The following is a 22,570-nucleotide window of genomic DNA, read 5'->3' as shown; positions in this document are numbered from 1 at the left end:
AACAAAGTAACTAAATAGACAAGTCTATTCATAAGCTGTACAACTGTAAAAGTAAGTAAGTTGCATATTGATTGAATTTAATTCCTGAATAGTACGACACATAAATGTATGGTTAAACTTAATGACCCACATAGCACACACACATATAAAAAGTAATGTTTTTCCCATAGAAAGGACAACAACAAACAACAATGGTTTTAAAATATTTTCAACTTCCATTTTTAATATGAGAGCAGAAAACAATTTATTTTGTATTTTTTTCATTTTCCGGTTTCTTAATAGTTTCCAAGATTGTAATAATCTTAAGACTGTCCAGTGAGTTTAGGTTTAATCACTTTGAAAATAGTACAAGTGAACTTTTGTTTCTTCTCTTCATCAAGTAGAAAACATGACATTGAATCAGGGTATCAGTAAATTGGAGAAATTGGAAAATTTGTGACATTAGGTATAAAATGTCAGGAAGGTTAACCTCTGTTAGCCTCCTAGCTCGCATTCATTATGAACCACAGAGGTGAGATATTAGCATTTTAAACAGTAACAGTAACATTTTAGCTGCACCCCGTTCCCTTATAGATGCAAATCCTCTGCTTCTTTAACAATCTCCTTCCCTGACTCACGGTAAAAGATTCCCATAGGGTCATTATGTTTGTCCCTTACAGAAATCCATACAGGAGGCAAACTACACAACATGTGTTTGCTGCAAGAAAAAAACTGCTACCTTTGGGTTTCGGCCATGTTTGGCTCCATTAAAGTAAAGTGGAAGATGGTAGTAAACATTTATTCATCATCGTCGTCATCGTCGTCGTCATCTTCATCATCATCATCATCATCATCATCGTCGTCATCATCGTCTTCATCGTCGTCATTGTCGTCCTCATCATCATCGTCCTCATCATCGTCCTCATCGTCGTCATCATCGTCATCATCATCGTCATTATCGTCTTCATCATCATCATCTGGGTCGATCTTTCCGGACAGAACGTCTTCGATCCACTGCTCGAGCTCGTCAGCTGTGGGCATGTCGTCCTGATCGTCCATTTCCATCCACACGCTGTCAGCCTGCCAATGATAGTCACAGTATATGTAAAATAGCCCCCTTTAAATAGTGACTTAGGTTAATTGTACATATCGTATCATATACATAGTAATAAACCTTTAACGCAATCCAAAACGTTTGTGTTTTTACAGTGTACTAAATAGTTGAATAGTATTGTTTACAGGTTGTTCATGGTTACAAAAAAGGGCCATTTCTTTAGATAAGTCGCTGCTAAAGGTAGCTTAAAGGTAGCTTAAAGTGGACCTATCATGCTATATTTGAATAATATAGTCTAGGACCATACCTATAAGGCATATTTATACTTTTTTTTTTTCAAAATACCAAACAGATCATGCATTTTAGCCATGCCTCATTTTGCTCAATTTGACATTTTTTAGCTCTGTTTTTGCAAGGGCAGATTCAGTGAGAACAGCACCATCTACAGGCCTGGCATATGTACTACAGCATCTCCAGCGCTTTCGAACGGCAATGGCCGTGGCTGTCTCCTCCTGATTGGTGGAGTTGGCCCAATAGCCGTAGCGCCACCGTCCTGACGTCAGGACAGTGTTCAAATCTGGATCAGTTTTTATCAGATCCGTTGCAGCCCCTTTTTTAGAGATTTGGGTTTGGAGGAAAATAGAGAGGGTTGTGTTTTCTGACACTTGGTGAGTTCCCTGGAACACCGGGGACACATATTCATGTATAAAAGACATACAAAAGTGCATTTTGCATGATAGGTCCCCTTTAAAGGTCACCTATTGTGCAAAATCCACTCTTTCATGTCTCTTCTACATCAACATGTGTCCCCTCTGTGTAAAAAGATTCTGAAAGTTACATGAAAAAAGATTCGCTCGCTTTTTGTCCTGATCTATTTATATAAAAACCTGTCTGAAAATGAGCTGATCAGATTTTGGCCACTTTATGATGTCATAACGATTTTTTGGCTTGTGTAACCATTAGCCAATCACCAACCAAGGTTTGTATATATCTGAGACCTATAACATATTGATGAAAAACAGTATAGTAGGGTTCCTTTATGAGTTTTTGTTCTACTTTTTTCAATACATTTTAAGTGAGAGAACACTCCAGAGCATCAGTATAATGTTCGGGAATTCAATAAAACTTGACATTAGTTAATCATTTAAGGTTTTTGAAAGGGGTAGGAGAGGTGACTTACATCCTCAACGTCTACAACTCCAATGTGAGGAGAAGAGAGGTCAATGCCGAAGGTCTTCTCCCAGTATGGCACCAGCTAAAAGAAAAGTACAGACAAATGGTAAGGCTTATGTATACTGGTGCAATTCCAATTATGTTTTTGAAGACATAAGGCAACAAACACGACAGTTTAAAATGCCTGTTAGACAATAAACAGTGCAAGTGAAAGAAATTCGTACCAGGGGGAAGTTGTCGGGGTCGATCCAGATGATGCTGAGGTTGGGGTTGTCTGTGTTCTCACGTGCCACCTCCTTCAGGATTTCCAGGAATTCAAAACCGTCTAAAGAAAAGTTCAATTGTCAAATATGGTGTGCAAAAAAATTAGCTATATATTGGATCGTCCTGCTGATTCAATCACTATTAATAGATAATATTAATGCTAAAATAGCGTATAAAGAGGCACTAAGGTATAAATGTACCTGGGTCATCTTCCTCAGCAAAGGCAACAATGTGCTCTCCGTCAATATCATCCTCCTGTGGATCCACAGAAAGAAAGATTAGACAAGGATGTTCTATATTTTCACTTGACTGATTATAAATACAAGTTTTGATAGAGGAAATATCTCTTACCCAGATCTCATACATGCTGTGAGGCTCGAGCTTCCTCAGTGTGGGCCTGAAACATTCAAACATCAAAGATAAAGCCATGATAACGTTAGCCTATAACTTACCTACACATTTTAACTGAAAATTGTAATAATATATTGCAGTGGTGAACCGTCAGAATACCCTGGAACACTCAGATAAAACAAACAAAAAATCGAATTAATTATATAAATACAATTTTATAAAATGTAAATAAAATGAATACATGAGAATCGTATCTGTGTTACGTTGATTTGTTTGTCTTTCTCGGTCCATGCACGACGCATTTTAGTGGTAGAAAAAAATGCAACCAATCAGATATTTTTCTGGGTCTCTGGGTAGAATATCCTTCAACCAAGGTATTCTATATCCTTGATAGAATGCCCTGGCCGTTACACTGAATGAGAGTGTACCTTTGGACTGACAGTTTGATCAACCAATCATATCTTGATTTGTAGCCAATGGGCGTATTCTTTCAGAGTTTCCCTCGGTTCCAGGGTACTCTAGAACAATGGTTCTCAACTGGTGGGTCGCGACCCAAAAGTGGGTCGCGGACCCGTTTCGAGTGGGTCGCGGATGTGTGAGTGAAGAAAAAAAAGTTTAAAAAAAAAATTGGAATTTCTTTTTTTTTTTTGGGGGAAAAAGTCAAACTTTTATTTTGAAGGCCCGATTTTCTAACGCTGTGCATGCAGTCGGCGTTGGACTGGAAGTACCGGAGACCATAAACGGTTTGGAAAACTTCTGTCACGATCATCTTCTCAATAAAATATATTTTAGAGTCTTCTGGCCAATCAGAATCAAGATTGTACATCTTTATACATCCATGGGTACAACTTCAGAAAAAAATGAACACATAATGAAATATGACCCCCGGTTTGATGATTGACAGGTCACAGAACAATGGGAGCTATCTACCCTTATCCACAATTTAAAGTAAGTCACACAGACTATCTCCTCTTTACTCTTCTCGCAGCAAGATGTCAGAACAAAGTGAAAAACTAACAATAAAAATAAAATAAAATATTATTAATATGTCGGGTAGTAATAGATTTATTTATTTTCTTCTCAGAGTGTACCAGAATGCGTAGTATGTTAGTATTTCTAAAAATCTCCTGGGGGAGACCAGACCCCCCTGCTGGGGTTGGGTTTTCAGCATGTGTGCCTTTTTATATAGTTCAGCTTTGATTCCATTATCTCATTAAACCTTTTTTAAAAGCATACTTTAGTTCTGTGAAGGGATATAAGGGATATATGCACTGTACTTCACTTTTATTAATATTGTATGCTCAAAAGCGTATATATTACAGCACGATTTTTTGTTGAATAGATTTGAGTGCTTGAAAATGTTGGGTCGCGATGTATTGACCAAGTAAAAAGTGGGTCCCGAGGCCTAACCAGTTGAGAACCACTGCTCTAGAAGGCCCGGTAGTTCACTGGGTCGAGACAGAGGATCCAGCGTAAGTGCTACGTAGCAATTCATATGAAGTTTTATTGTTTTTTTTACGTCGAAATGGCAACAGGTAAAGATGATGTTGTTCCGGGATTGTTGTTAGTACCCTTTTTTTAAGACGATCATTCAGTGAAAAGATGGACATCCAACGCAAAGTGACTGCCTCCGTCCATCTGACCAGAACACCCACATTTTCAGGGTGTCTACAGAAGGTCCAGTTGTGATAGACACGGTTCGCCACTGATATACTGTAACTCTACGCTACCCACTTTAGCGTTAGCCGTTAGCTATTTGTCGATGTTGCTACACACCGGCTGCAAACAGCTAGCATTACCTAGCCCTCCTACCACACAGGCTCTCACCTGTCATGCTGCTCGATGTATTCAACCAGCTCAGACTCGATGTAGGGTTTTCCTGGAATAGTGACGGGCTCCTCCATGAAAGGCTCATAGAAGTCGACTTCATTCAGCTTCATCTGCAGTTTCTTGGCAATCTGAAAACATGTTAAGGGAGAACAGAATCAGACAATGATTACAATACAAACAATGTTAGCTAGCACACTGCAGAGTTTTTAACACAAAAGAATCAATTGAAATACTGCAAATAAACAATTCAAACCTTGGGGTCAAATATGGCGAAGAATTTGACGAAGGGGTGGAACTCCTCAGCAGCGTCATCAAACTCAATGTAGTCTGGCCGGAGAAAAAAGGAAATTGTCAGTTTATAGAAGCAGTTTCTTTTATAATCGTCTGTTCTAAGCTCAGTGTTTAGATCATAACATTAAACTTACGAGGAGATTTCTCGCTCTTGAAATAGCCAACCAGCTTGATGACCTCATCGATGTGGTGGAAGCCCTTCAGCTCGCGCTCGTTGTCGATGACCTCCACGGGTTCCTCGATCACCTGACAAGAGACGTTTATATCATATTTTAAAGGTCTCCTATTATACTGTTTTTCATCAATATATTATAGGTCTCAGATATATACAAAACATGTCTCTGATTGGCTGAAACACCAAACAGATCATTGCAGCATCCCATAATCCCCTCTGTTTCAGCCCTGTTTCAAAAGTGCTGATTCTCTGTCTGTTACTTTAGATGAAAATAAGGAGCCCCTCCCCACGAGAGAGATTTGGTTAAAAATAACACAATGGTACTCTAGGAGGAGATTCAGGTGATAAGGTGGGAGGGGGGGGGGGGGTTACCTTGGTTGGTGATTGGCTAATGGTTACACAAGACAACAAAATCGTTTATGACATCATAAAGTGGCCAAAATCTGATCAGCTCATTTTCAGACAGGTATTTATATAAATGGATCAGGACAAAAAGAGAGAGAATCTTTTTTCCTGAAACTTAAATACGACTTACATCATAGAGGAACTCCACCAGGGTGTCAGCCGCCAGTTCTCCATCGTACTCGATGATTTCATTGTCAGCAAAGATGTAGATGCTCTCCACCTCATCCAGACCTGGAGAAGAAGAAGCCATTATAACACAAAGAATATTTGTACATTAAATTGCGTTTAAAAAACAAGTCTTTATTTATACAATTCCGTTGCTGTAAAGTTGCAAAGGAACTCTTTTATAAGCATTGTAAATAACCTTCCCATTTGAATATTAAAATGTGCTATGGGTGATGCAGTATTTGCAAAAAAGAAGACAAATGTCAATATCAAACGCCTAATTTATCTAACACAAAATAAGTAATGTTTGTAGGTTTCCCCCAGCTGTTGTTTCAAAGAAGCTGTGACATCTTTGGTCAACACTTGAGGGCAGACTTTCTTCATTTACCGTCTGTTATGACTGCAGAACCCCATGTTAAAAATATATTTACACCTATTATTGTACTTTTCATCCAAACATCTTTTGATTGGTCCCTTGTGCATTATGGAACATCGAAAACCCATACATATGCTACAGTTTGAATGTCTTTAAACAACTTTTTTTCCCCAGACTTCAATCAACACTAATCCCGTGAATACTGATTATATGTTGATTATATGACTGGAGACTGTTATTTTTCAATAATTTATGTGTTAATTGGAAAAAGAATCTTCATAATTTGCACACAATTAGACACCCTGAGAAAAGTGGTGATTGAAAGAGATGATTTGTTCTTAGCCAAAGATTTTCTTTGTGGGTATTGTTGACAACTAAGCCATGTTTTCAAGGTGTCTGTCAGTGATTGGCAAGCTTACCAAGCTTCTTAGCAACAGCAGCGCCCTTCTTTTCATCCACCAGGCCGAATCCAATGTCCTCATCATCAAAATCGCCAAGAACTTGGGCTGCAAGCTAGACATAGAAAAGAAAAAGGTGGGGAAATGGGGGAGATAAACAGGAGGTCTTTTTTAATATCAAACGATTCGATATCAGACTGATCATGGTACATCCCTGATCGACATTTTATAATCTCAGAACTTCATTGAAAACACTTTTTTAGCTTCATTTACACGAGCAACCCCATGGCATTTCATCTTAATTTCAGAGCCTTAAAAGCAAAAGCTTTGGATTGCTGCCTTGCACTTTCTAAATCGGAGTGAAACTGAAGCCAACAATTGACAGCCCTCATAGCCGGCGTGAGAGGAGCACAGACAGCAGGGTTTCCAGAAGAACAAGAGGGGCAGAACTTGAGCCAACTATGTCGAAGGGAAGAGACGCTGCAACAGGTGCGTTGGAAAGGAGAGGAGCTCACACTTTGGCGAAGTGAAGTCGCTGCATACATGCGCATATGTACTGTAAATATACACTTATACAGAGTTATAAATAGGCTGTATTGCTCAAAGATCTACTCAAAAAAACACTTACAGGTTTCCGTTTCAATGCAAATGTACCCTCCATTTTATTGCCTTAGCGCTTGCGGATTATGGGGAGATGATAGCCCTTTTAAATGTGAGGTTACACTTTGGATGATGAGTCAAAAGCGTTATTTAGCGCCTTGCAAAGCAGCATTGCAAAATAGCACCAGCAAAATATAGCCTGTGCTGTATATATAGTATTGTATAATATGTGCAATGTTATCTTTGTTGCCAGAGTCCAGACATATTAGATCATGATTCGACTCTAAGCCAAATTTTCTTTCACCTAGTTGACTAGATTGGCCTACTTGCCTTGAAACACTAAAGCAAGTTAATTGGCATGTAACAGCTGATGGATAATAATATACTTATAATAATAATCTTATACATTTCTCTGATTTATGTGCCAACGCATTACAATAGATGTCAATGTGGTGTCATTTGTGCTGTTTTCATTGGGACCATTGAGTTTCTCACATGTAATTTAACAATGCTTTGAGCAGCAGAAAATGAAAATAGAAATGACTAACGGCTGACATAAAACCAAAACTAACTGCTTTGTAATGGATTTGTGGATGGATGGATGTGTGGATGGATGGATGGATGGATGGATGGATGGATGGATGGATGGATGGATGGATGGATGGATGGATGGATGGATGGATGGATGGATGGATGGAAGCATGGATGGATGTTAAAGTTAGATAAGTTAGAGCGGAGCATTTTTTTAAACTATCTTCCCTTTCTCTTTGGACGTTGATGGCAGTTCAGTTGCTTATTTTAATAGTCCCTGTTTTAAAACTAAACTGCAGTCAAGGAGTGGAAGAGAACTGTCAGATTCTGTGTTTTTCGCAGCCCAGCTTCACAGGCACAAGGAGGCAGACCTTAACATACCTGGAAGGTATTTGCTGCTATGTCTGGGATCAACTGCAAGAAGAGGTAACGCTTTAGGGCAGAGCACAATAGTCACATCCTCCAGGTTTACAACCAATAGGAGTGGCCTTCAAAGGAGACAAAATAGGTCCAAACTTAAACACTGAAAATGTACTCAGGTCATTAAAACCCCATTCACACACGTCTATAAGTAACACCTTACTTTAAGTCCCCCTATTCAGCATTTAGAATCAGTACACATATATATAATACATTTAATAACACTTTATAATGTAGATGTACTCAATAATGACATGTAAGTGTTTACTTAGCAATAATAACCCCCCACTTCTTGCATTATTACAACTGTGTTTCATCATACATTCCTATTATTATCCCTTCATACAGCGGCCTCCACTTACAGTATGAGTGCTTTTTCATTAACATGAAACACACATATCACTTACGTTTTCACCTAATAAGTAGAGGGCAGTACTTTATCATTTCTTTCTTTCTTTTTTGTTAATTGTAGTGTCGATGTCTATCTCGATCTACGTGTTGTATTGTCTGTTAATATGGTACTGACCTTAAAAATAAAAAACAATAAAGACCATCTTGATATCTATCTGCCAATAAATTATTATACTATACATTGGGTTGTTAACCATTTATCAAATATGTGTATACTGCTTGTAAATGCTGAATAGGTACATTTAAGGTCAAGTGTTACTGGATTACCATAACCTGGGGACCTCATGTTTTATCAGCAGACAAGATTGGTAATGCTTCTTTATTTAATGCAAAAAGATATGTACATGTTGAGATGGGAGTTCATTTAACCTCTCTCAGATAATCCTTGTCCTTTTTAATATTTAGAAAGAAGTTTTGATTACAAATTAATACTTATATGATACATAATAATAGATAATCTACAAGGATGGGATTTAGTCGGTAGATATGACTTTGTTTTTGCTGTATAACAGTATCAGAGGTCCTGTGGTAATGCTAGCTGAGTGTGAATAGGGCTTGACACAAGATATCAAACGATTATTTAATTATTTTGAGTGTAGCGTGCGTCAATGATTGAAAAATTTGAATTTCTTTAATTCTTTTCAATCACTGCCTGGAAGCAGAAGTGTGTCAGGTTATAGAGAAACACAACAGACACAAATTCAATAACTTGTTTGCATGTTCTTCTGCAGTATGTTACACTAAACCCATAAACAATTCAAACATTTTCGAACAAAAACCTGTAAATAAAACATTGGACTGCTGCAAAGTTGATCTTTAAAAATTGACCACACAGTGCCAACAATACTGCAAAAAAAATTATAATTCCAGATTGAATTTTCAGATCGGTCCCCCTCCCTGTTACCACAGCGTATGGCCATATAAGTGACACTGGGGTATTTTTAAAAGAGGTGAAGTTCTCGGTGCTTGCAGTGGGGTGGAGGCGAAGCAGGGAGTGCTACAGCTATTTAAGGGCGTGTAAGAAAGGAAAAGAAGATCCGTTACATATAGAAATGGGTGTGGAAAGGAAAGGAGGGGAAGGCAGACTCAGCTGATGAATGAAAGAAGACACTTGAAACGCGACTTAACACTTCATCTCCTCTTCGTTGTGTCCTTCCCCTCAAACATCTCTCCTTTCTGAACACCCTTCCTCGTCTGTTCCCTCGCTATCATCCCGACACGGTCCAGAAGTCTACGATTTGTTTGTGCGCCAAGGGAGATGTCATTACTTGGCTCTGTCTCCCAATGCCCAGTCAGTGTCAGCTTGAAGGTTGACCCAACATGAGGGCAGGGTGCCATGGTGAGTTGTCCAAAACGTGCCCCGGGGGTCGCTGCTGGACTTGGCGGTTGCACCCAATGATGAGGTAGAAGAGGGTGGAGGGGTCACAGTGAAGGAGAGGCGTCACATTTCTTGAAATGTAGCCACTGACATGCTTACTCAACACTGGTCACTGCAAGTTGGCCAAGAGCATGTATTGGTTATTTGGTAAAAATGGACTTGAGTGGTAGCTGTCATTGCTACTGTTCACTGATTTCAGAACAGGTTGGACAGAAAACAGTGTAGTCAGCTTCAGAATAAATTTCACCTTTACATGCATTTATTTGATGGATGATTAAGTTCAAAGAGACAAAGAAATTAGGTGAAATCCAAACTACACTAGATCCAGCGATGATAAGTGATAAAATTGCACAAATTCTCCAAAGAGGACCTTTGAAAAGTAACATTTTTCTAAGAGAAACAATTGTAAAAAGGAAAAAGTACTCTAAAAAGGAGACTCTAACCCTTAGCGTAACCCTAACCCTAACCCTAACCCTAACCCTAAGAGTCCAAACACAGGTGTAAAAAGGAATACATTCTATCTCTTTGCTATACACACGGATGCAAATCTAAGTTATTATTTCCCCTTTAAACATAGACAAATGATAGGGGAAAGGATACAAATCGGATGTATAATTATGTCTGTTATAAACCATAGACTAATGTTCATTGTAAAGGGCAAACAGGAATTGATTGATTTTCTGTCATTCAAGTAAAGCATGTCCAAAAAGTAGAATTTGTTTTTCCTATGGTACACCAAATACCAGAAGAGTACCAATACTTGACATACAAGCCAAATGTATATATACTTCCACCTAGCACTGTTATTTACCCAAACAAAGCCAGTCATTGGACTTTGAAGAAAGCTGATATAACATTAACGTAAAGAACATGCAGTGCGGCTTCATCGATCTAAATCAAAGTCCTTCAGTTTGCTTGTTGTAGGCCTTGTGTGTTTGAACAACAGAGCAGTCTATGAGTCAGACATGTGTATGTGTGCGTCACCTTATGTATGATGTAAGTCACTCAGTGAGAGCCCAGGGACACACACACACACACATGTCGTAAACGCTTGCATACCAGCTGCAGAAACAGCTAGCTTTGCAGTTAGCGTTGTTGTCATTAATGTTTGTGACCAAAAGCATGAATATTCAGAGCTGTGAAGGAGAGTGCATCTATATTTGTGTAGTAAATATTCAATTTACAGTGTGCAATGGTTATACATAAGCCATGAATGCAGGTAAACTGATGACAATGTACTGTATGTTGCAAGGTTAAGCACATTTGCGATGACTTTATGTTGAGGTATTTTAGTTTGTTTTTTCATATTAAAACCATCTCAACAACATTTCTCTGACATGTACCCCTAAATAATTCCTGATTCTGTAAAATGAAGAATGATTCAAATGGTTTTCAAAGCAATCACGATTTCCTCCTGGTTTCCTGGGGTCTGTGCAACATTAGAAGTTCAGCCAGCTTTCCTTCAGCCAGAAGGTACATTAATAATGTCTGCTGTAACACATCAGGACGTTCAACACCAGGCGGTTACATAACACTGCGCCCGGGCGGTCATGAAAGATTCAGACACAACGGTGTATAAAACACTCGCTCCGAGTCGCTTTAAAGGAGGCCATCCAGGATTTTGCACAGAAATAAGAGTGTGTGTCCTATAGGTTTTTAATTAAATCCTGTCTGTATGTTTAGACTTTGAGAATCTCATTTTTTTTTAAACGGTCTTTCAGGCAATGTGATGGAAAGCTTTTTGAAGCTCACAGGCACACACGCTGACTCACTACAAGACACTGTGAGGGCAGAAGTGTCCGGGACCATCTGTGAATGACTCACTTTGACAGCAACAAGCCGTATTACAAGCACGTCCCATAACGATCTCGGCTAATTAACTCCTGCGTTTCTCAAGCTTGTTTTTGTGAGTCACTAAAAAGCCAGCAGGTGTTAAATAAACCACAATTTTCGAAAGACAAACAGTCTTGTTTATTTGATTTAAGTCATTATGATTTGATTGGGGACGTGGAACAAAGTCATTGAGATATGTAATGTTATTAGACGTGTTCTCCTCAAGTATATACGTTAAATACGCTAAACAAAAAAGGTAAATTGTAGCTCTTTAATATAGGTTTGTGTGCATGTTCTGTAATGGCGCGTTTCCACTACACGGCCTCGCTCGGCCCCGCTCGGTATGGCTGGGCCTCGTTAGGACTGGCTCACTTTATGGCGCATTTCCATTACAGTTTAGGAACTGGGGTAGTATCTATAGTAACGCAGTGTAGGCGGAGCCGTGACGTGATCTTCAGCGAACCCCAGAAAAACAACACAGCCGTTAGCTGTTAGCACTCAGAGCTCACAGCTCCTCATATATGTTCAGAAACTAGACAAAAGTTAAACAAGTACAAACCACAGACTGCCTGTGTCATGGTGAATACAGTCGCTGCTTTATTTATGTCTGTATAGGCCGTTGTTGTGAGTGTGGACGGTCGGAGCATATACTGCGTTAGCTTAGCCAATCTCCATTTAGAAAACAAGCATTTTAAAAGGTTTTTCGCCTGCCGTCTGTCTGCAGACTTGACAAAGCATTAATTCATGGTTTTTACTAACCGGTATCAGTATGTTGTTACTTCGGCATCATTTTAAAACGTGTATTACAATTAAATCACGGTCAAATATGTCCATCTTGTTGTAGTTGTAGCCCCCTTGCCAGAGATGCTCTCTCTAGTTTAGCATACTCAGCCCGACTCAACCTCGTTGTCTCTGGCCCTAGACCCGCGATTTTATGAGGCCAGAAAAACTGTGAATTAGGACCCGCCGGCCGGTACTAGGCCAAGTGGAAACGCAACCAAAGACGGGCCGCTGACGTCACAGCCCTCTTAAACCGTGCTTCGCGCTGTAGTGGAAACGCGCCATAAATGGTCTGCTAAGGCTTAAATCCCTGTGTTTTTAGCCCCCGCCTGAATCGCCTCCATTTGACTCCTTTGTATACTTCAAGAACATAGTGACATCACCACGTAACACTTGCGCTTCTATTGGCTATCGCTCCAGCACATTTTACGATAGGCTAAGGGGCGGGACATCTCTGAGCGGTTGACTAATCACAACAGAGCCGACCAGCTAACCAATCAGAGCAGACTGCGCTCAGGTTTCAGACAGAGGGTGAAAAGAGGTGCTGCAGCACAGGCAGTATGAGAAGAATAAAGAGCTTTTTGAACATTAAAGCATGGAGACATGTCACAGTAGAGACACAAAATACAAATGTGAACCTGAAAATTAGCATTATAGGATAGCATAATAGCATAATAGGCTCCCTTTAAGCACTAATACACTGTGCTATATCTAATCAGGGCCATCACTTGGTGGTTTAAAGTCGTAAGGTCAGGGTTTCAACGTTGAAAACCTTCCTGTTTAAATGTGTCATAATGCACCTTGATCCCCTGCCTTTCCTTGACATTTGTCTCCCATGAATAATTGATACTGGTTTAAGAAGGAGAGAAGAAGCAGAACATGAGGGGGAAAAAGGGAACAATAAAATAATGTTGAGGGAGAAAGCAAGCTTAAGACGGCCATTTATTAATGATTACAGCAAGAAAGTACAAATACTGTAACTAACTGTCACCTGGTGTTTTTGGATAGCGCACATTGGATTTCAATATGAAGAAAGTCAGTCCACATTGGGGTGGGTCGGGAGGCGGTGGGGTAAATTTAGCACGACAGAAACGGCATGCAGGCTTTCTTGCATGCACAACAGGAACTATTTTGGCCTGTTAACTGTTGGGAGCTGCTGACAGATCCCTCCTCAGCTAATGTTGAAGAAATGTGACTCTTTTTTGGAAAATTTGATTTAAATTACATAATGCAATCACCAAAGTGTTATCATTTATTTATCCAATTCCCCTAATCTAGACATGGTTCGTACCAACTTTTATAGGAATGTTAACATCTTTAGCATCAAGGTCATGCTACTATTGACATGCCCCCCCCAGGATACATGACTATTATATTGTTACTCATATGATTTTAATTTAACATTTTAATAATTGTGTCGAATCCCTCAAACGCACACACAGACACACACAGACACACACAGACACACACACACACACACACACACACACACACACACACACACACACACACACACACACACACACACACACACACACACACACACACACACACACACACACACACACACACACTGTCTTTGTTTTCTTTTTGTCTCCATGTCTATTTTGTCTTTACTTGTAAATGCTCCTTATTGTCTTCTGTATATGTGACACTGTACGTGTACGCACTTGTCTTGTAACTCCTATATCACAAAATAAATCAAATAAGTAAAATAAGTAAAATAAATAAAAATAAGTGTATACTGAAGAGCAACATTTATGCTTGATAGAGCACTAAAGCCATTAAGTGTTTTTCCCAAACTAGATGGCAAATGTGCACATGTATTCTGTAGAGGATGCTTATAATAAAATCACAACCCTTCTTACATAGATACATCTCAATTCATGCATCTTTCTTCATCAGAAAGATCCAGAGGGATGACTTCATGTCTGGTAGAGTTTCGTGAACTTGAGAGATTCCTCAATTTTTTGAAAATATCCTAGTGTCAAATTCTACTGTGTGTATCCTCAGGCGATATACATTATTTACGACAAAGATGCAGAGTCATGCTTGTGATTAATGAGGTGTATACTTGAAAAAAGGAAGAGACAATATGTTGGATAGCTTAGCACTATCACATGAAGCATTTAACCATATTGTGTGTGCATCAGGCAGCTGAGACCCTCAAATCAATACCTCAATCTGCCAAGAAAAACAGGTGGCATGTGCGGACCGATGACACTTAATCCAAACATAGCTCCTGTCACATTAAATGCCATCACATGTGACAAATTAGTTCTTAAATTAGCGCCTCTTTCACACTGTTAAATGTGGAGATGTGGGAGGGTAAGAGGAGATCTATCAAGATGTGATGTTGCTCTCACACTACGTGATAGCGGTGGCACTTTCACGGGAGTGAGATGTGAAGTGTCGACAACTGTGGATGGAGAAGAGTGAAACTGTGAGTGTGGGGCTGAGGAGTAAAAGGAGCTCTTTACAATGTCGGACAGCCTCACAGTTTATCCTGGAGGAAACAAAAGTGGCTTGAACTTAAAGTACTTAATCTGGGAGGTCAGGATGTAAAAAGGGCCAAGGGGAACGGTTCCAAGATAACTCGTGAGTCAATGAAAGCTATCTGGCTTTCTGTGAGGTCACTGCATTGGATGGACTTGCTTTGGAGGACGTTTGAGTTATTATTGACCCTTATTCACACCTTGTGTCGGCTAAAAATTGCAAAGCTGGCAGATTTTCTGCTCTGTTTACAGTAGCAGCGGCTAGCCTTGAAATGGCACGGTGGAGTTTTCCATTGCTATGTTGCTAACGACATGAAGAAACGTTATCAAAATGCGTCCAGAACGAATTCACTACCCGTCAATACATAATACAGTAATTTCTTTATGTTGCTTTTTTGGATTTTGCCTTACTACTCATCGCTGCACATTGAAAAACACACTTAGATGGCCTCCGCTTAATATAAGAAGACACATTTATTTATCATTATACGATTTCTACAATCTTGAAATAAGTAATGCAACAACAAATTGCTATTGAATCCCACTCAGTCACTTAGCACTGGACATTCAAGTTTTAATACAGAATTAAATGACTTTTGAACAAACCTTAACTTGTAAGCATTAGTCTTTTCAGATACATAACTCAAACTATAAGCTGAACGTTCTTTTTTCACGGATCTGCATCTTATTTTGAAAAACAAAATTGTTGTAGAACTTGACTTTACATTTGATTAAAGGTGGGGTAGGTAATTTTGGAGAAACCGGCTCGAGATCGCTAGAATTTGAAAATACACAGCCGGAAAAAATCTGCCACTTCCTTACAGAGCCCCTCCTCCAACACACACGAACGGGCACATGACCAATGAGGGCACGAGATAAGTTTGTGCCCCGATGGAAGGCTGACAGGCAGGTAGGCCATCCAATCATTTTAGCCGGCTAAAATGATTGGTCGTGCTTTTTACAGTATTACGGCTTCCACAGATGACAACCCTAAAAAAATCAATTGTAGTTACAGTTTTCACTCCTTTTTATTAGTATGCAGGGAAGAGCATCTTTTCAAAACGAACTGAAATCTGTAAATTGACTCAACTGTACCCAAAATGTGAAAGTCTGGTGTTGAGTCACTTCCGCAACCACAGAAAAAATAAGGAATGGAATATCATTCCGACGAAACCTGACTCAGAAACATCTGATCCATTTCCTCTCTCTCTTTCATTTGATATAAAAAGCTGTAAAATACTGCCAAGAAAATATTGTTTTCTTTCAAGCTTCATGACTCATTCTTCCAAATAATGGAGCATGACTTAACATAAGTTAAAGGTAGGGTAGGTAAGTTTGAGAAACCAGCTCGAGATCGCTAGAATTTGAAAATACACAACCGGAGAAAATCTGCCACTTCCTCACAGAGCCCCTCCTCCAACACACACGAACGTGCACATGACCAATGAGGGCACGAGATAAGTCTGTGCACAGATGGAAGGCTGACAGGCAGGTAGGACATCCAGTTATTTTAGCCGGGCCGGCTAAAATGATTGGTCGTGCTTTTTACAGTACTAAGGCTTCCACAGATGACATTTTTTTATGGATTTTTTGTCAAAGCACTTCAGATATTCATTGCTATCGGGATGTTAAGAGCATTCCATGGAATATAACAAAAAGTGTATCTCGAGCCGGTTTCTCAAAATTACCTACCCCACCTTTAAATTAAACACATCTTCGGCTTGTATTTTGTTGGAAGACAATCAAACAGTAGCCATAGCATAGCGACATTAAAGTGACTCACTAGGCACATTAAACATTATCTCCCTCTGTCTATCAATGCCATCCAGCACCATTAAAAATGTGAACATGAAACGTATTGTGTCGCAGAAAAAGACACGGGCTTCGACAGTCAGTTTGGATAACGGTTTCCACAGCGACAGTCTGACCTTTCCCCAGATCTCTCTGTACATATTAGAAAAGACAAAGCCCCCTTCTAAAAGATCCCCTGCACATTATGGGACTGCGTGTTGACTTGCATTGTGAGCACCTGTGTCACCTTTCTCAGCTATTAACATAATGTTTACCACCCGAGGAGAAAAATGGGTGAAAAAACAGGCCCTGAGACGTGTTTCCCTTTAGCTCTTCTCTTAACATTTCAACAATGGGTTGTTTTGTGGCGATTATAATCAATGAATTAAGCTTTTTTACTATTATACCCAGTGTACTTTTCTGCTAAATAGTCTGGTGGACCATCCGACTGACATAAAGATGAATACGATGAAGATGAAACCCTGAAATGTATGTAAATGGTTTTTTTTTCTATTCAAATAAGTAATTAAAGGAAGTAATCACATACAATACAGCATGTGATGATTATGCATTCACTATATTATGATGCATCATGTTTATTTTTCGGTGTGTCTTGCTGTACATTTATGTAGTTGTCCGCCTTGTTCGCCTTATCTTATCCAAATGGCAGAGGGACTGCATTTGAAGGCATGTAATTGACCTCATAATAACATCAAGAGATTTGCATAGTCTATCGTTTACTGAATGGTACGCAGCAACCTTGGCAACAAATGTTTGTGTGTGTGTGTGTGTGTGTGTGTGTGTGTGTGTGTGTGTGTGTGTGTGTGTGTGTGTGTGTGTGTGTGTGTGTGTGTGTGTGTGTGTGTGTGTGTGTGTGTGTGTGCGTGTGTGTGTGTGTGTGTGCGTGTGTGTGTGTGTGTGTGTGTGTGTGTGTGTGTGTGTGTGTGTGTGTGTGTGTGTGTGTGTGTGTGTGTGTGTGTGTGGTAGAGAGGGTGACAGGTAAAAGATCCCTGCAATCTGAGCCGTGAGGAGTGCAGTGATTGATGAGTTCGGGCATTTACAGTATGCTGTATGTCAAAGGTCAGAGTTTAAACTGAGAGACAGAAAACTAATATAAATATACAGCCAGCAGACGGGTCACAAACATATTAAGTACCAGCATTCACACAATTTTACGAGGATAGACATTCCTTATATTGCAAATGTAATAATAGTAATGCGTTTAGCTTTTAGCGCTCGTTCTTTTAGTCACAGCCTTCTGGCGCATGGTTTTTAATTTTGCACCGTGCCTGTTAATCTTTTATAATTTCTTTGGATGACTTTATAAGATTTGGATTATGCACAGATTGAATATTTGACACCTTTTTTATAATTACTCTCTGGGATATTAATGCCAAACACAAAACCTCTATTCTAACTTCCTTCAAAGTTCTTTAAAACTTAATATCTTCTTTCCCAGCTGAGCTAATATTATGAAAAAGTCATTTGAACTGTGTAAGATTTATTTCAAATCAATGGTGGAATGTAACTAAGTACATTTACTCAAGTACTGTACTTCATTTTAAAGTACTTCGCTTGAGTATTTCTCTGTTATGCTACTTTATTCTTACTTCACTACATACTGGAAAATTAGTAACTTTTGGTACTTTAATTATATGTTGATGATGATACTTTAGTACTTTTACCTGAGTAACATTTTGAATGCAGGACTTTAACTTGTAACAGAGTATTCCTACACTCTGGTACTTTTACTTAAAGGGGACCTGTCATGCAAAATGCACTTCTGTACGTCTTTTATACATGAATATGTGTCCCCGGTGTTCCAGGGAACTCACCAAGTGTCAGAAAACACAACCCTCTCTATTTTCCTCCATACCCAAATCTCTAAAAAAGGGGCTGCAACGGATCTGATAAAAACTGATCCAGATTTGAACACTGTCCTGACGTCAGGACGGTGGCGCTACGGCTATTGGGCCAACTCCACCAATCAGGAGGAGACAGCCACGGCCATTTCCGTTCGAAAGCGCTGGAGACGCTGTAGTACATATGCCAGGCCTGTAGATGATGCTGTTCTCACATAATCTGCCCTTGCAAAAACAGAGCTAAAAAATATCAAATTGAGCAAAATGAGACATGGCTAAAATGCATGATCTGTTTGGTATTTTGAAAAAAACAAACGCACCCACTTGTTTACGTCACTGACAAGGTGTACGCTAGATATGCTAATTGATAATATGCTAATGTGGGATGCTCCAGGTGCTTTCTACCTGAGGAACTTCTTTATTTATTGAGACTTTTCTACTGTTTTACAACACTGAGAGGTTAACAATGCAGCTAAAGGCTAAGAGGACTTGTTATACTGGGACAGAGAGACTTATTTTGGAGGACTTTGCTGTTAACTAGAATTGCGTTCATACAGGTGAGTACAACTACACACTCTTTATTTAACTGTAAATCGTAGTGTGTGTACGCTTTGTTTACAGAAACTGCAAAGTGTCATCCTGTAATATGTGTTTCTGGCTGTATCTAATGTGGAGTTCAGGCTATAGGCTTTTGTTTTGGTAGTATGTATTTTACTCTATAATAAGGCTATTTGTTGTGGCTATATAATATGTGTTGCACTGGCTGTAGTGTCCACAGACTTCAGTACATTTACGCCATTTGTAGCTATTGGTCCATTTTGGTGAAGCTACACAAAAGAAAGCGGTTGTTTATTCAAAATAGACGTTTTTTTAACAGCATTTCGGCCTGTCAAATCAGAAAAAGTGCAGGTGTTAATATCTCATTAACGATGATTACCATCATTTAGTGTCTGAGTAAGCCATGTTATGAAATTAGCATTCACAATACCATGCCATTAAACAGGCTCACATGAATGGAATATAGCCATCATTATTTAACCTTTGTTTTCCTGCTTTGGCAATGTCTTCTGTAAAAAGGGTACGCAAAGTGGCCAATTCATTCAAGTTTCTCACCATCAGTGGTTTATTTGTATTAAAATATATTGCCACACCTTTCAAGGGAGTCTAAAGTTGACCTTGCGTTAGCCTATCGTAGCTATGAGGCTACACTAGATTGTTTTTCACAGACTAAGATATTTACCAGCTGGGGTCAAAGGTGACATATTTTGGTCGTGACAGGGTGTCTCTTTTCAACACACAAGCATTTTGAGTTTGACATTTCTCTACCTGTTTTGGCTGTCTACATTTCTGTCCTGTCTTAATTTTAACTCTGTTATTGCAAGAAACACAAATACACAATAATTCACACAGTAGTATCATAAACTGAGCATGTTTCTGCAGGCATCATATTTCCATGAAGTCAAGATTGACAGCAGTTTAAATCTGTTTAAGTAAGCGTGTGAGGTTTTTGTGAGCTAAACAGTTTTGTCTTCCTGTAATGGACCTAGACATCTCTGCCAGTTACACACATTTACTCAATGATTTTATACATTGTGTGTGAGTTTTCTTATCTGAAGGATTTAAAATATTGTAATCCTTTGACACGTCTCCTATAAAATACTTACTGGAATATTGCACTACTGGAAAGTGCAGGGAAATGAAACCCTCTACTTGTGGCAGCGCCTCAACGATTTATCCTCTCTAATAATATCAAAGAGGAAGCTGTGGACAGACCATTTAATTTACTGTGTGTCTGGCAGTATGAGTTAAAACCCAAGGAAATAGCTACAGGCAGAATAACTTCAAGTCGTCCTCTTTAGCAAGACATATACTCAGTATGGGGTTTTAAAGTTGAAAGACGTCATAGATGTAAGGGCCACACTCCAAACAAAAGCAGATATGATTTAATTCCCCGAGTGCTGCACTTTAATAATTCATACTTCCTGATTCATCTGTGTTAATGACCAGCTATTTTAAGCGTGCCCTCTTAGCACCTCTTGCAATATTTTCTGATTGGCTGTGTGTGTTCAAAACTGGCAGGAAGTCAGTAACCGTCCATCAGGGACCTACTCTAATATGCATCTCTTTCTCAAGCCAAGACGCCCAACTTGGCTGCACAGACAGGAAATTGATCAGATCCAATGACCTGTGTGTGTAAATGATGGTTTAGGAAACCAGCCTGCACCCAAATGTGTGTCGTAATACCGGACTGAAGAGGGTGTGTTGCCTGAGAGAGCTGACGGAGCAATGGCAGCAGTAGTTGAGGTGAGAAATGGCCTTAAACTCTGTGTCCATCCCAGGAGGGCTTTTAGCATCTTGCTAAGCATGCAGAGCTGTCCTGGGCTATTTACAGAGGTGACTTATGTGGGCTAGTGTAAGGTACACTGCGCCTCTGAAAGAAGACACTGCTGCTCTGACAGGCACAGAATTGCTGTGGTGAATACAGTGGCTGACAGTGCGGCCCAGGTGCATCGAGGGTAATGAGTCCGATTTATTTATCCAATTAGAGTTCCCAGAACGTGCAAACTCTTTAGATTACCACTGGAGCAACTTCAAAGTATAAACACTTGCCATTTACAGTACTTGCCCAAGTGTGACAGAGAAACTGGTCACAACCCCCTATAATACAGTCTCTAATTAACTTGCTTTAATGCGACCCACAATATCGGCAAATATCTACAAACAACTACTAAAGAAGTACAACATATTGAAGACTGCTCTGGCCTTTTGCTCATTTTAAAGGTGTTACAAGGTATGATTAATGATGTGACAAATGTGGGATTATATATTTTATTAAACAATAGTTTGTTGATTGAAGGCCATCCAGAAGTGACACGCCTTGATCCAATTGTACCCATAAAGCAAACGTTGATGATTCCCATTTACAGTAAATATGGATGTATATATTTAACCAATGTAAAGTAGGTAACCTATCCCAGAAATACAGTCATGCTTAGAGACTTTGGTTGGCAGTGATTGGCTTGGAGATGAACAACTTACACAATAGATAGACTTAAATGCTGTAAGCAACATTATTTCACCACAGGTTTGACTTGAGGTTTTGAACGGAGGATAAAAACTATGCGGAAGACTCTGAGCTCGGCCATTTTATTGGCCATCACCAGTCAATTCGCCCATCCTGTGTCTCCAGTTCCCACCTTCTCCAATCTACCTCCTTCAGGTCAGCATCACACGTGGCAGGTACACAACTGGACCTCACCCCATCTTTTCCACTTGTTCTGTTTGCATTTCTTCTCACCTGTCAACAGCTGTGAACCCACCTATCAGAAGTGCCAAAGGAATCCCTGACTGGAGCCAAATTCTCCATGTGAAACCCTTCCCTTCCTTCCTATCTTCCATACTGTGACCCTTCCCCCACCTGGGCCACAAATCCATCCACTGTCATGCTTTGGCGGAGACCCACCTCCAGAGCCAGCTCCTCAATCTCGAACTGCTTCATGGCAAGGCGGTTCCCATCCACGTTTTTGTGGTAGTAGATCACCATCACATCGTATTTCTTCATGACGGACTTGTAGTTTCTGACGCTGAGGTCGTGGACACGGTCTTTTCCATCGTATTCGGGGATCTCCAAGCCCATCTCCCCCCAGGACAGGGTCCCCAAAGATAGGAAGACCCCCAAAAACACCCAGCCCCACTTCATGGCTATCGCGAAAAACGCCTGTTCTCAGAGCCTTAAGTAGACGGGGGGAAAAGTAAACTTTAGAGGTTTAACGTTGTCCCTAAGGTAAGTTGGTGTCAAACAGGGAGAGTTAGGAACAATGTCCGCTTCCTTTCCCCACCGGCTAGAGAAGAGCGGGTCCGACAGTGAGACCCCCCCTTTAAAAAAGAGCTTCACGTGGTTTTGCTGACGCCTCTGGCCTAAGAAATGGGGAGGGGCTCTTTTTCGGGCACACAAATTGTTATGCGAGTAGGCGAGACCCTGATCACCACTCGTACAAAAGCACACAA

The 22,570-nt window shown here is 39.9% G+C and overlaps 1 protein-coding gene across 2 annotated transcripts; it reads right to left on the bottom strand.

Moving 5' to 3' along the window:
• Positions 1 to 191: 191 nt before the first annotated feature.
• Positions 192 to 22,423, bottom strand: casq1b (calsequestrin 1b). 2 transcript variants are annotated; one of them, XM_034150010.1, is made up of 12 exons: positions 22,026 to 22,423; positions 7,974 to 8,006; positions 6,483 to 6,576; positions 5,653 to 5,753; positions 5,077 to 5,188; positions 4,905 to 4,978; positions 4,649 to 4,779; positions 2,822 to 2,867; positions 2,671 to 2,725; positions 2,431 to 2,531; positions 2,214 to 2,288; positions 192 to 1,059 (listed from the first exon to the last, which is right to left on the bottom strand). In XM_034150010.1, exons 1-12 carry the CDS (start codon positions 22,260 to 22,262, stop codon positions 778 to 780), a joined length of 1,341 nt encoding a protein of 446 aa, XP_034005901.1. In that variant the 5' UTR covers positions 22,263 to 22,423; the 3' UTR covers positions 192 to 777. The 2 variants fall into 2 exon arrangements, with proteins under 2 accessions (XP_034005901.1, XP_034005902.1); XM_034150011.1 differs by lacking the exon at positions 7,974 to 8,006 and having other exon boundaries at positions 22,026 to 22,421.
• Positions 22,424 to 22,570: the final 147 nt, after the last annotated feature.

Source organism: Trematomus bernacchii, unplaced genomic scaffold (genome assembly GCF_902827165.1).
Source record: "Trematomus bernacchii unplaced genomic scaffold, fTreBer1.1, whole genome shotgun sequence".
In the NCBI taxonomy this organism is placed as follows: Eukaryota; Metazoa; Chordata; class Actinopteri; order Perciformes; family Nototheniidae; genus Trematomus; species Trematomus bernacchii.
The sequence above is the reverse complement of the archived record's forward strand: the minus strand, read 5'-3'. Positions and strand labels throughout refer to the sequence as shown.

What these genes read in the sequence shown, in the direction of transcription:
- casq1b (XM_034150010.1), bottom strand. Translation starts at nt 22,262, where the DNA reads ATGAAGTGGGGCTGGGTGTTTTTGGGGGTCTTCCTATCTTTGGGGACC. An exon ending in TGGTGGAGTTCCTCTATGAT is followed by an intron (nt 5,189 to 5,652) that starts GTAAGTCGTATT and finishes GTCTCTTGTCAG; the next exon opens with GTGATCGAGGAACCCGTGGA. An exon ending in ACAGCATGTATGAGATCTGG is followed by an intron (nt 2,726 to 2,821) that starts GTAAGAGATATT and finishes GTGGATCCACAG; the next exon opens with GAGGATGATATTGACGGAGA.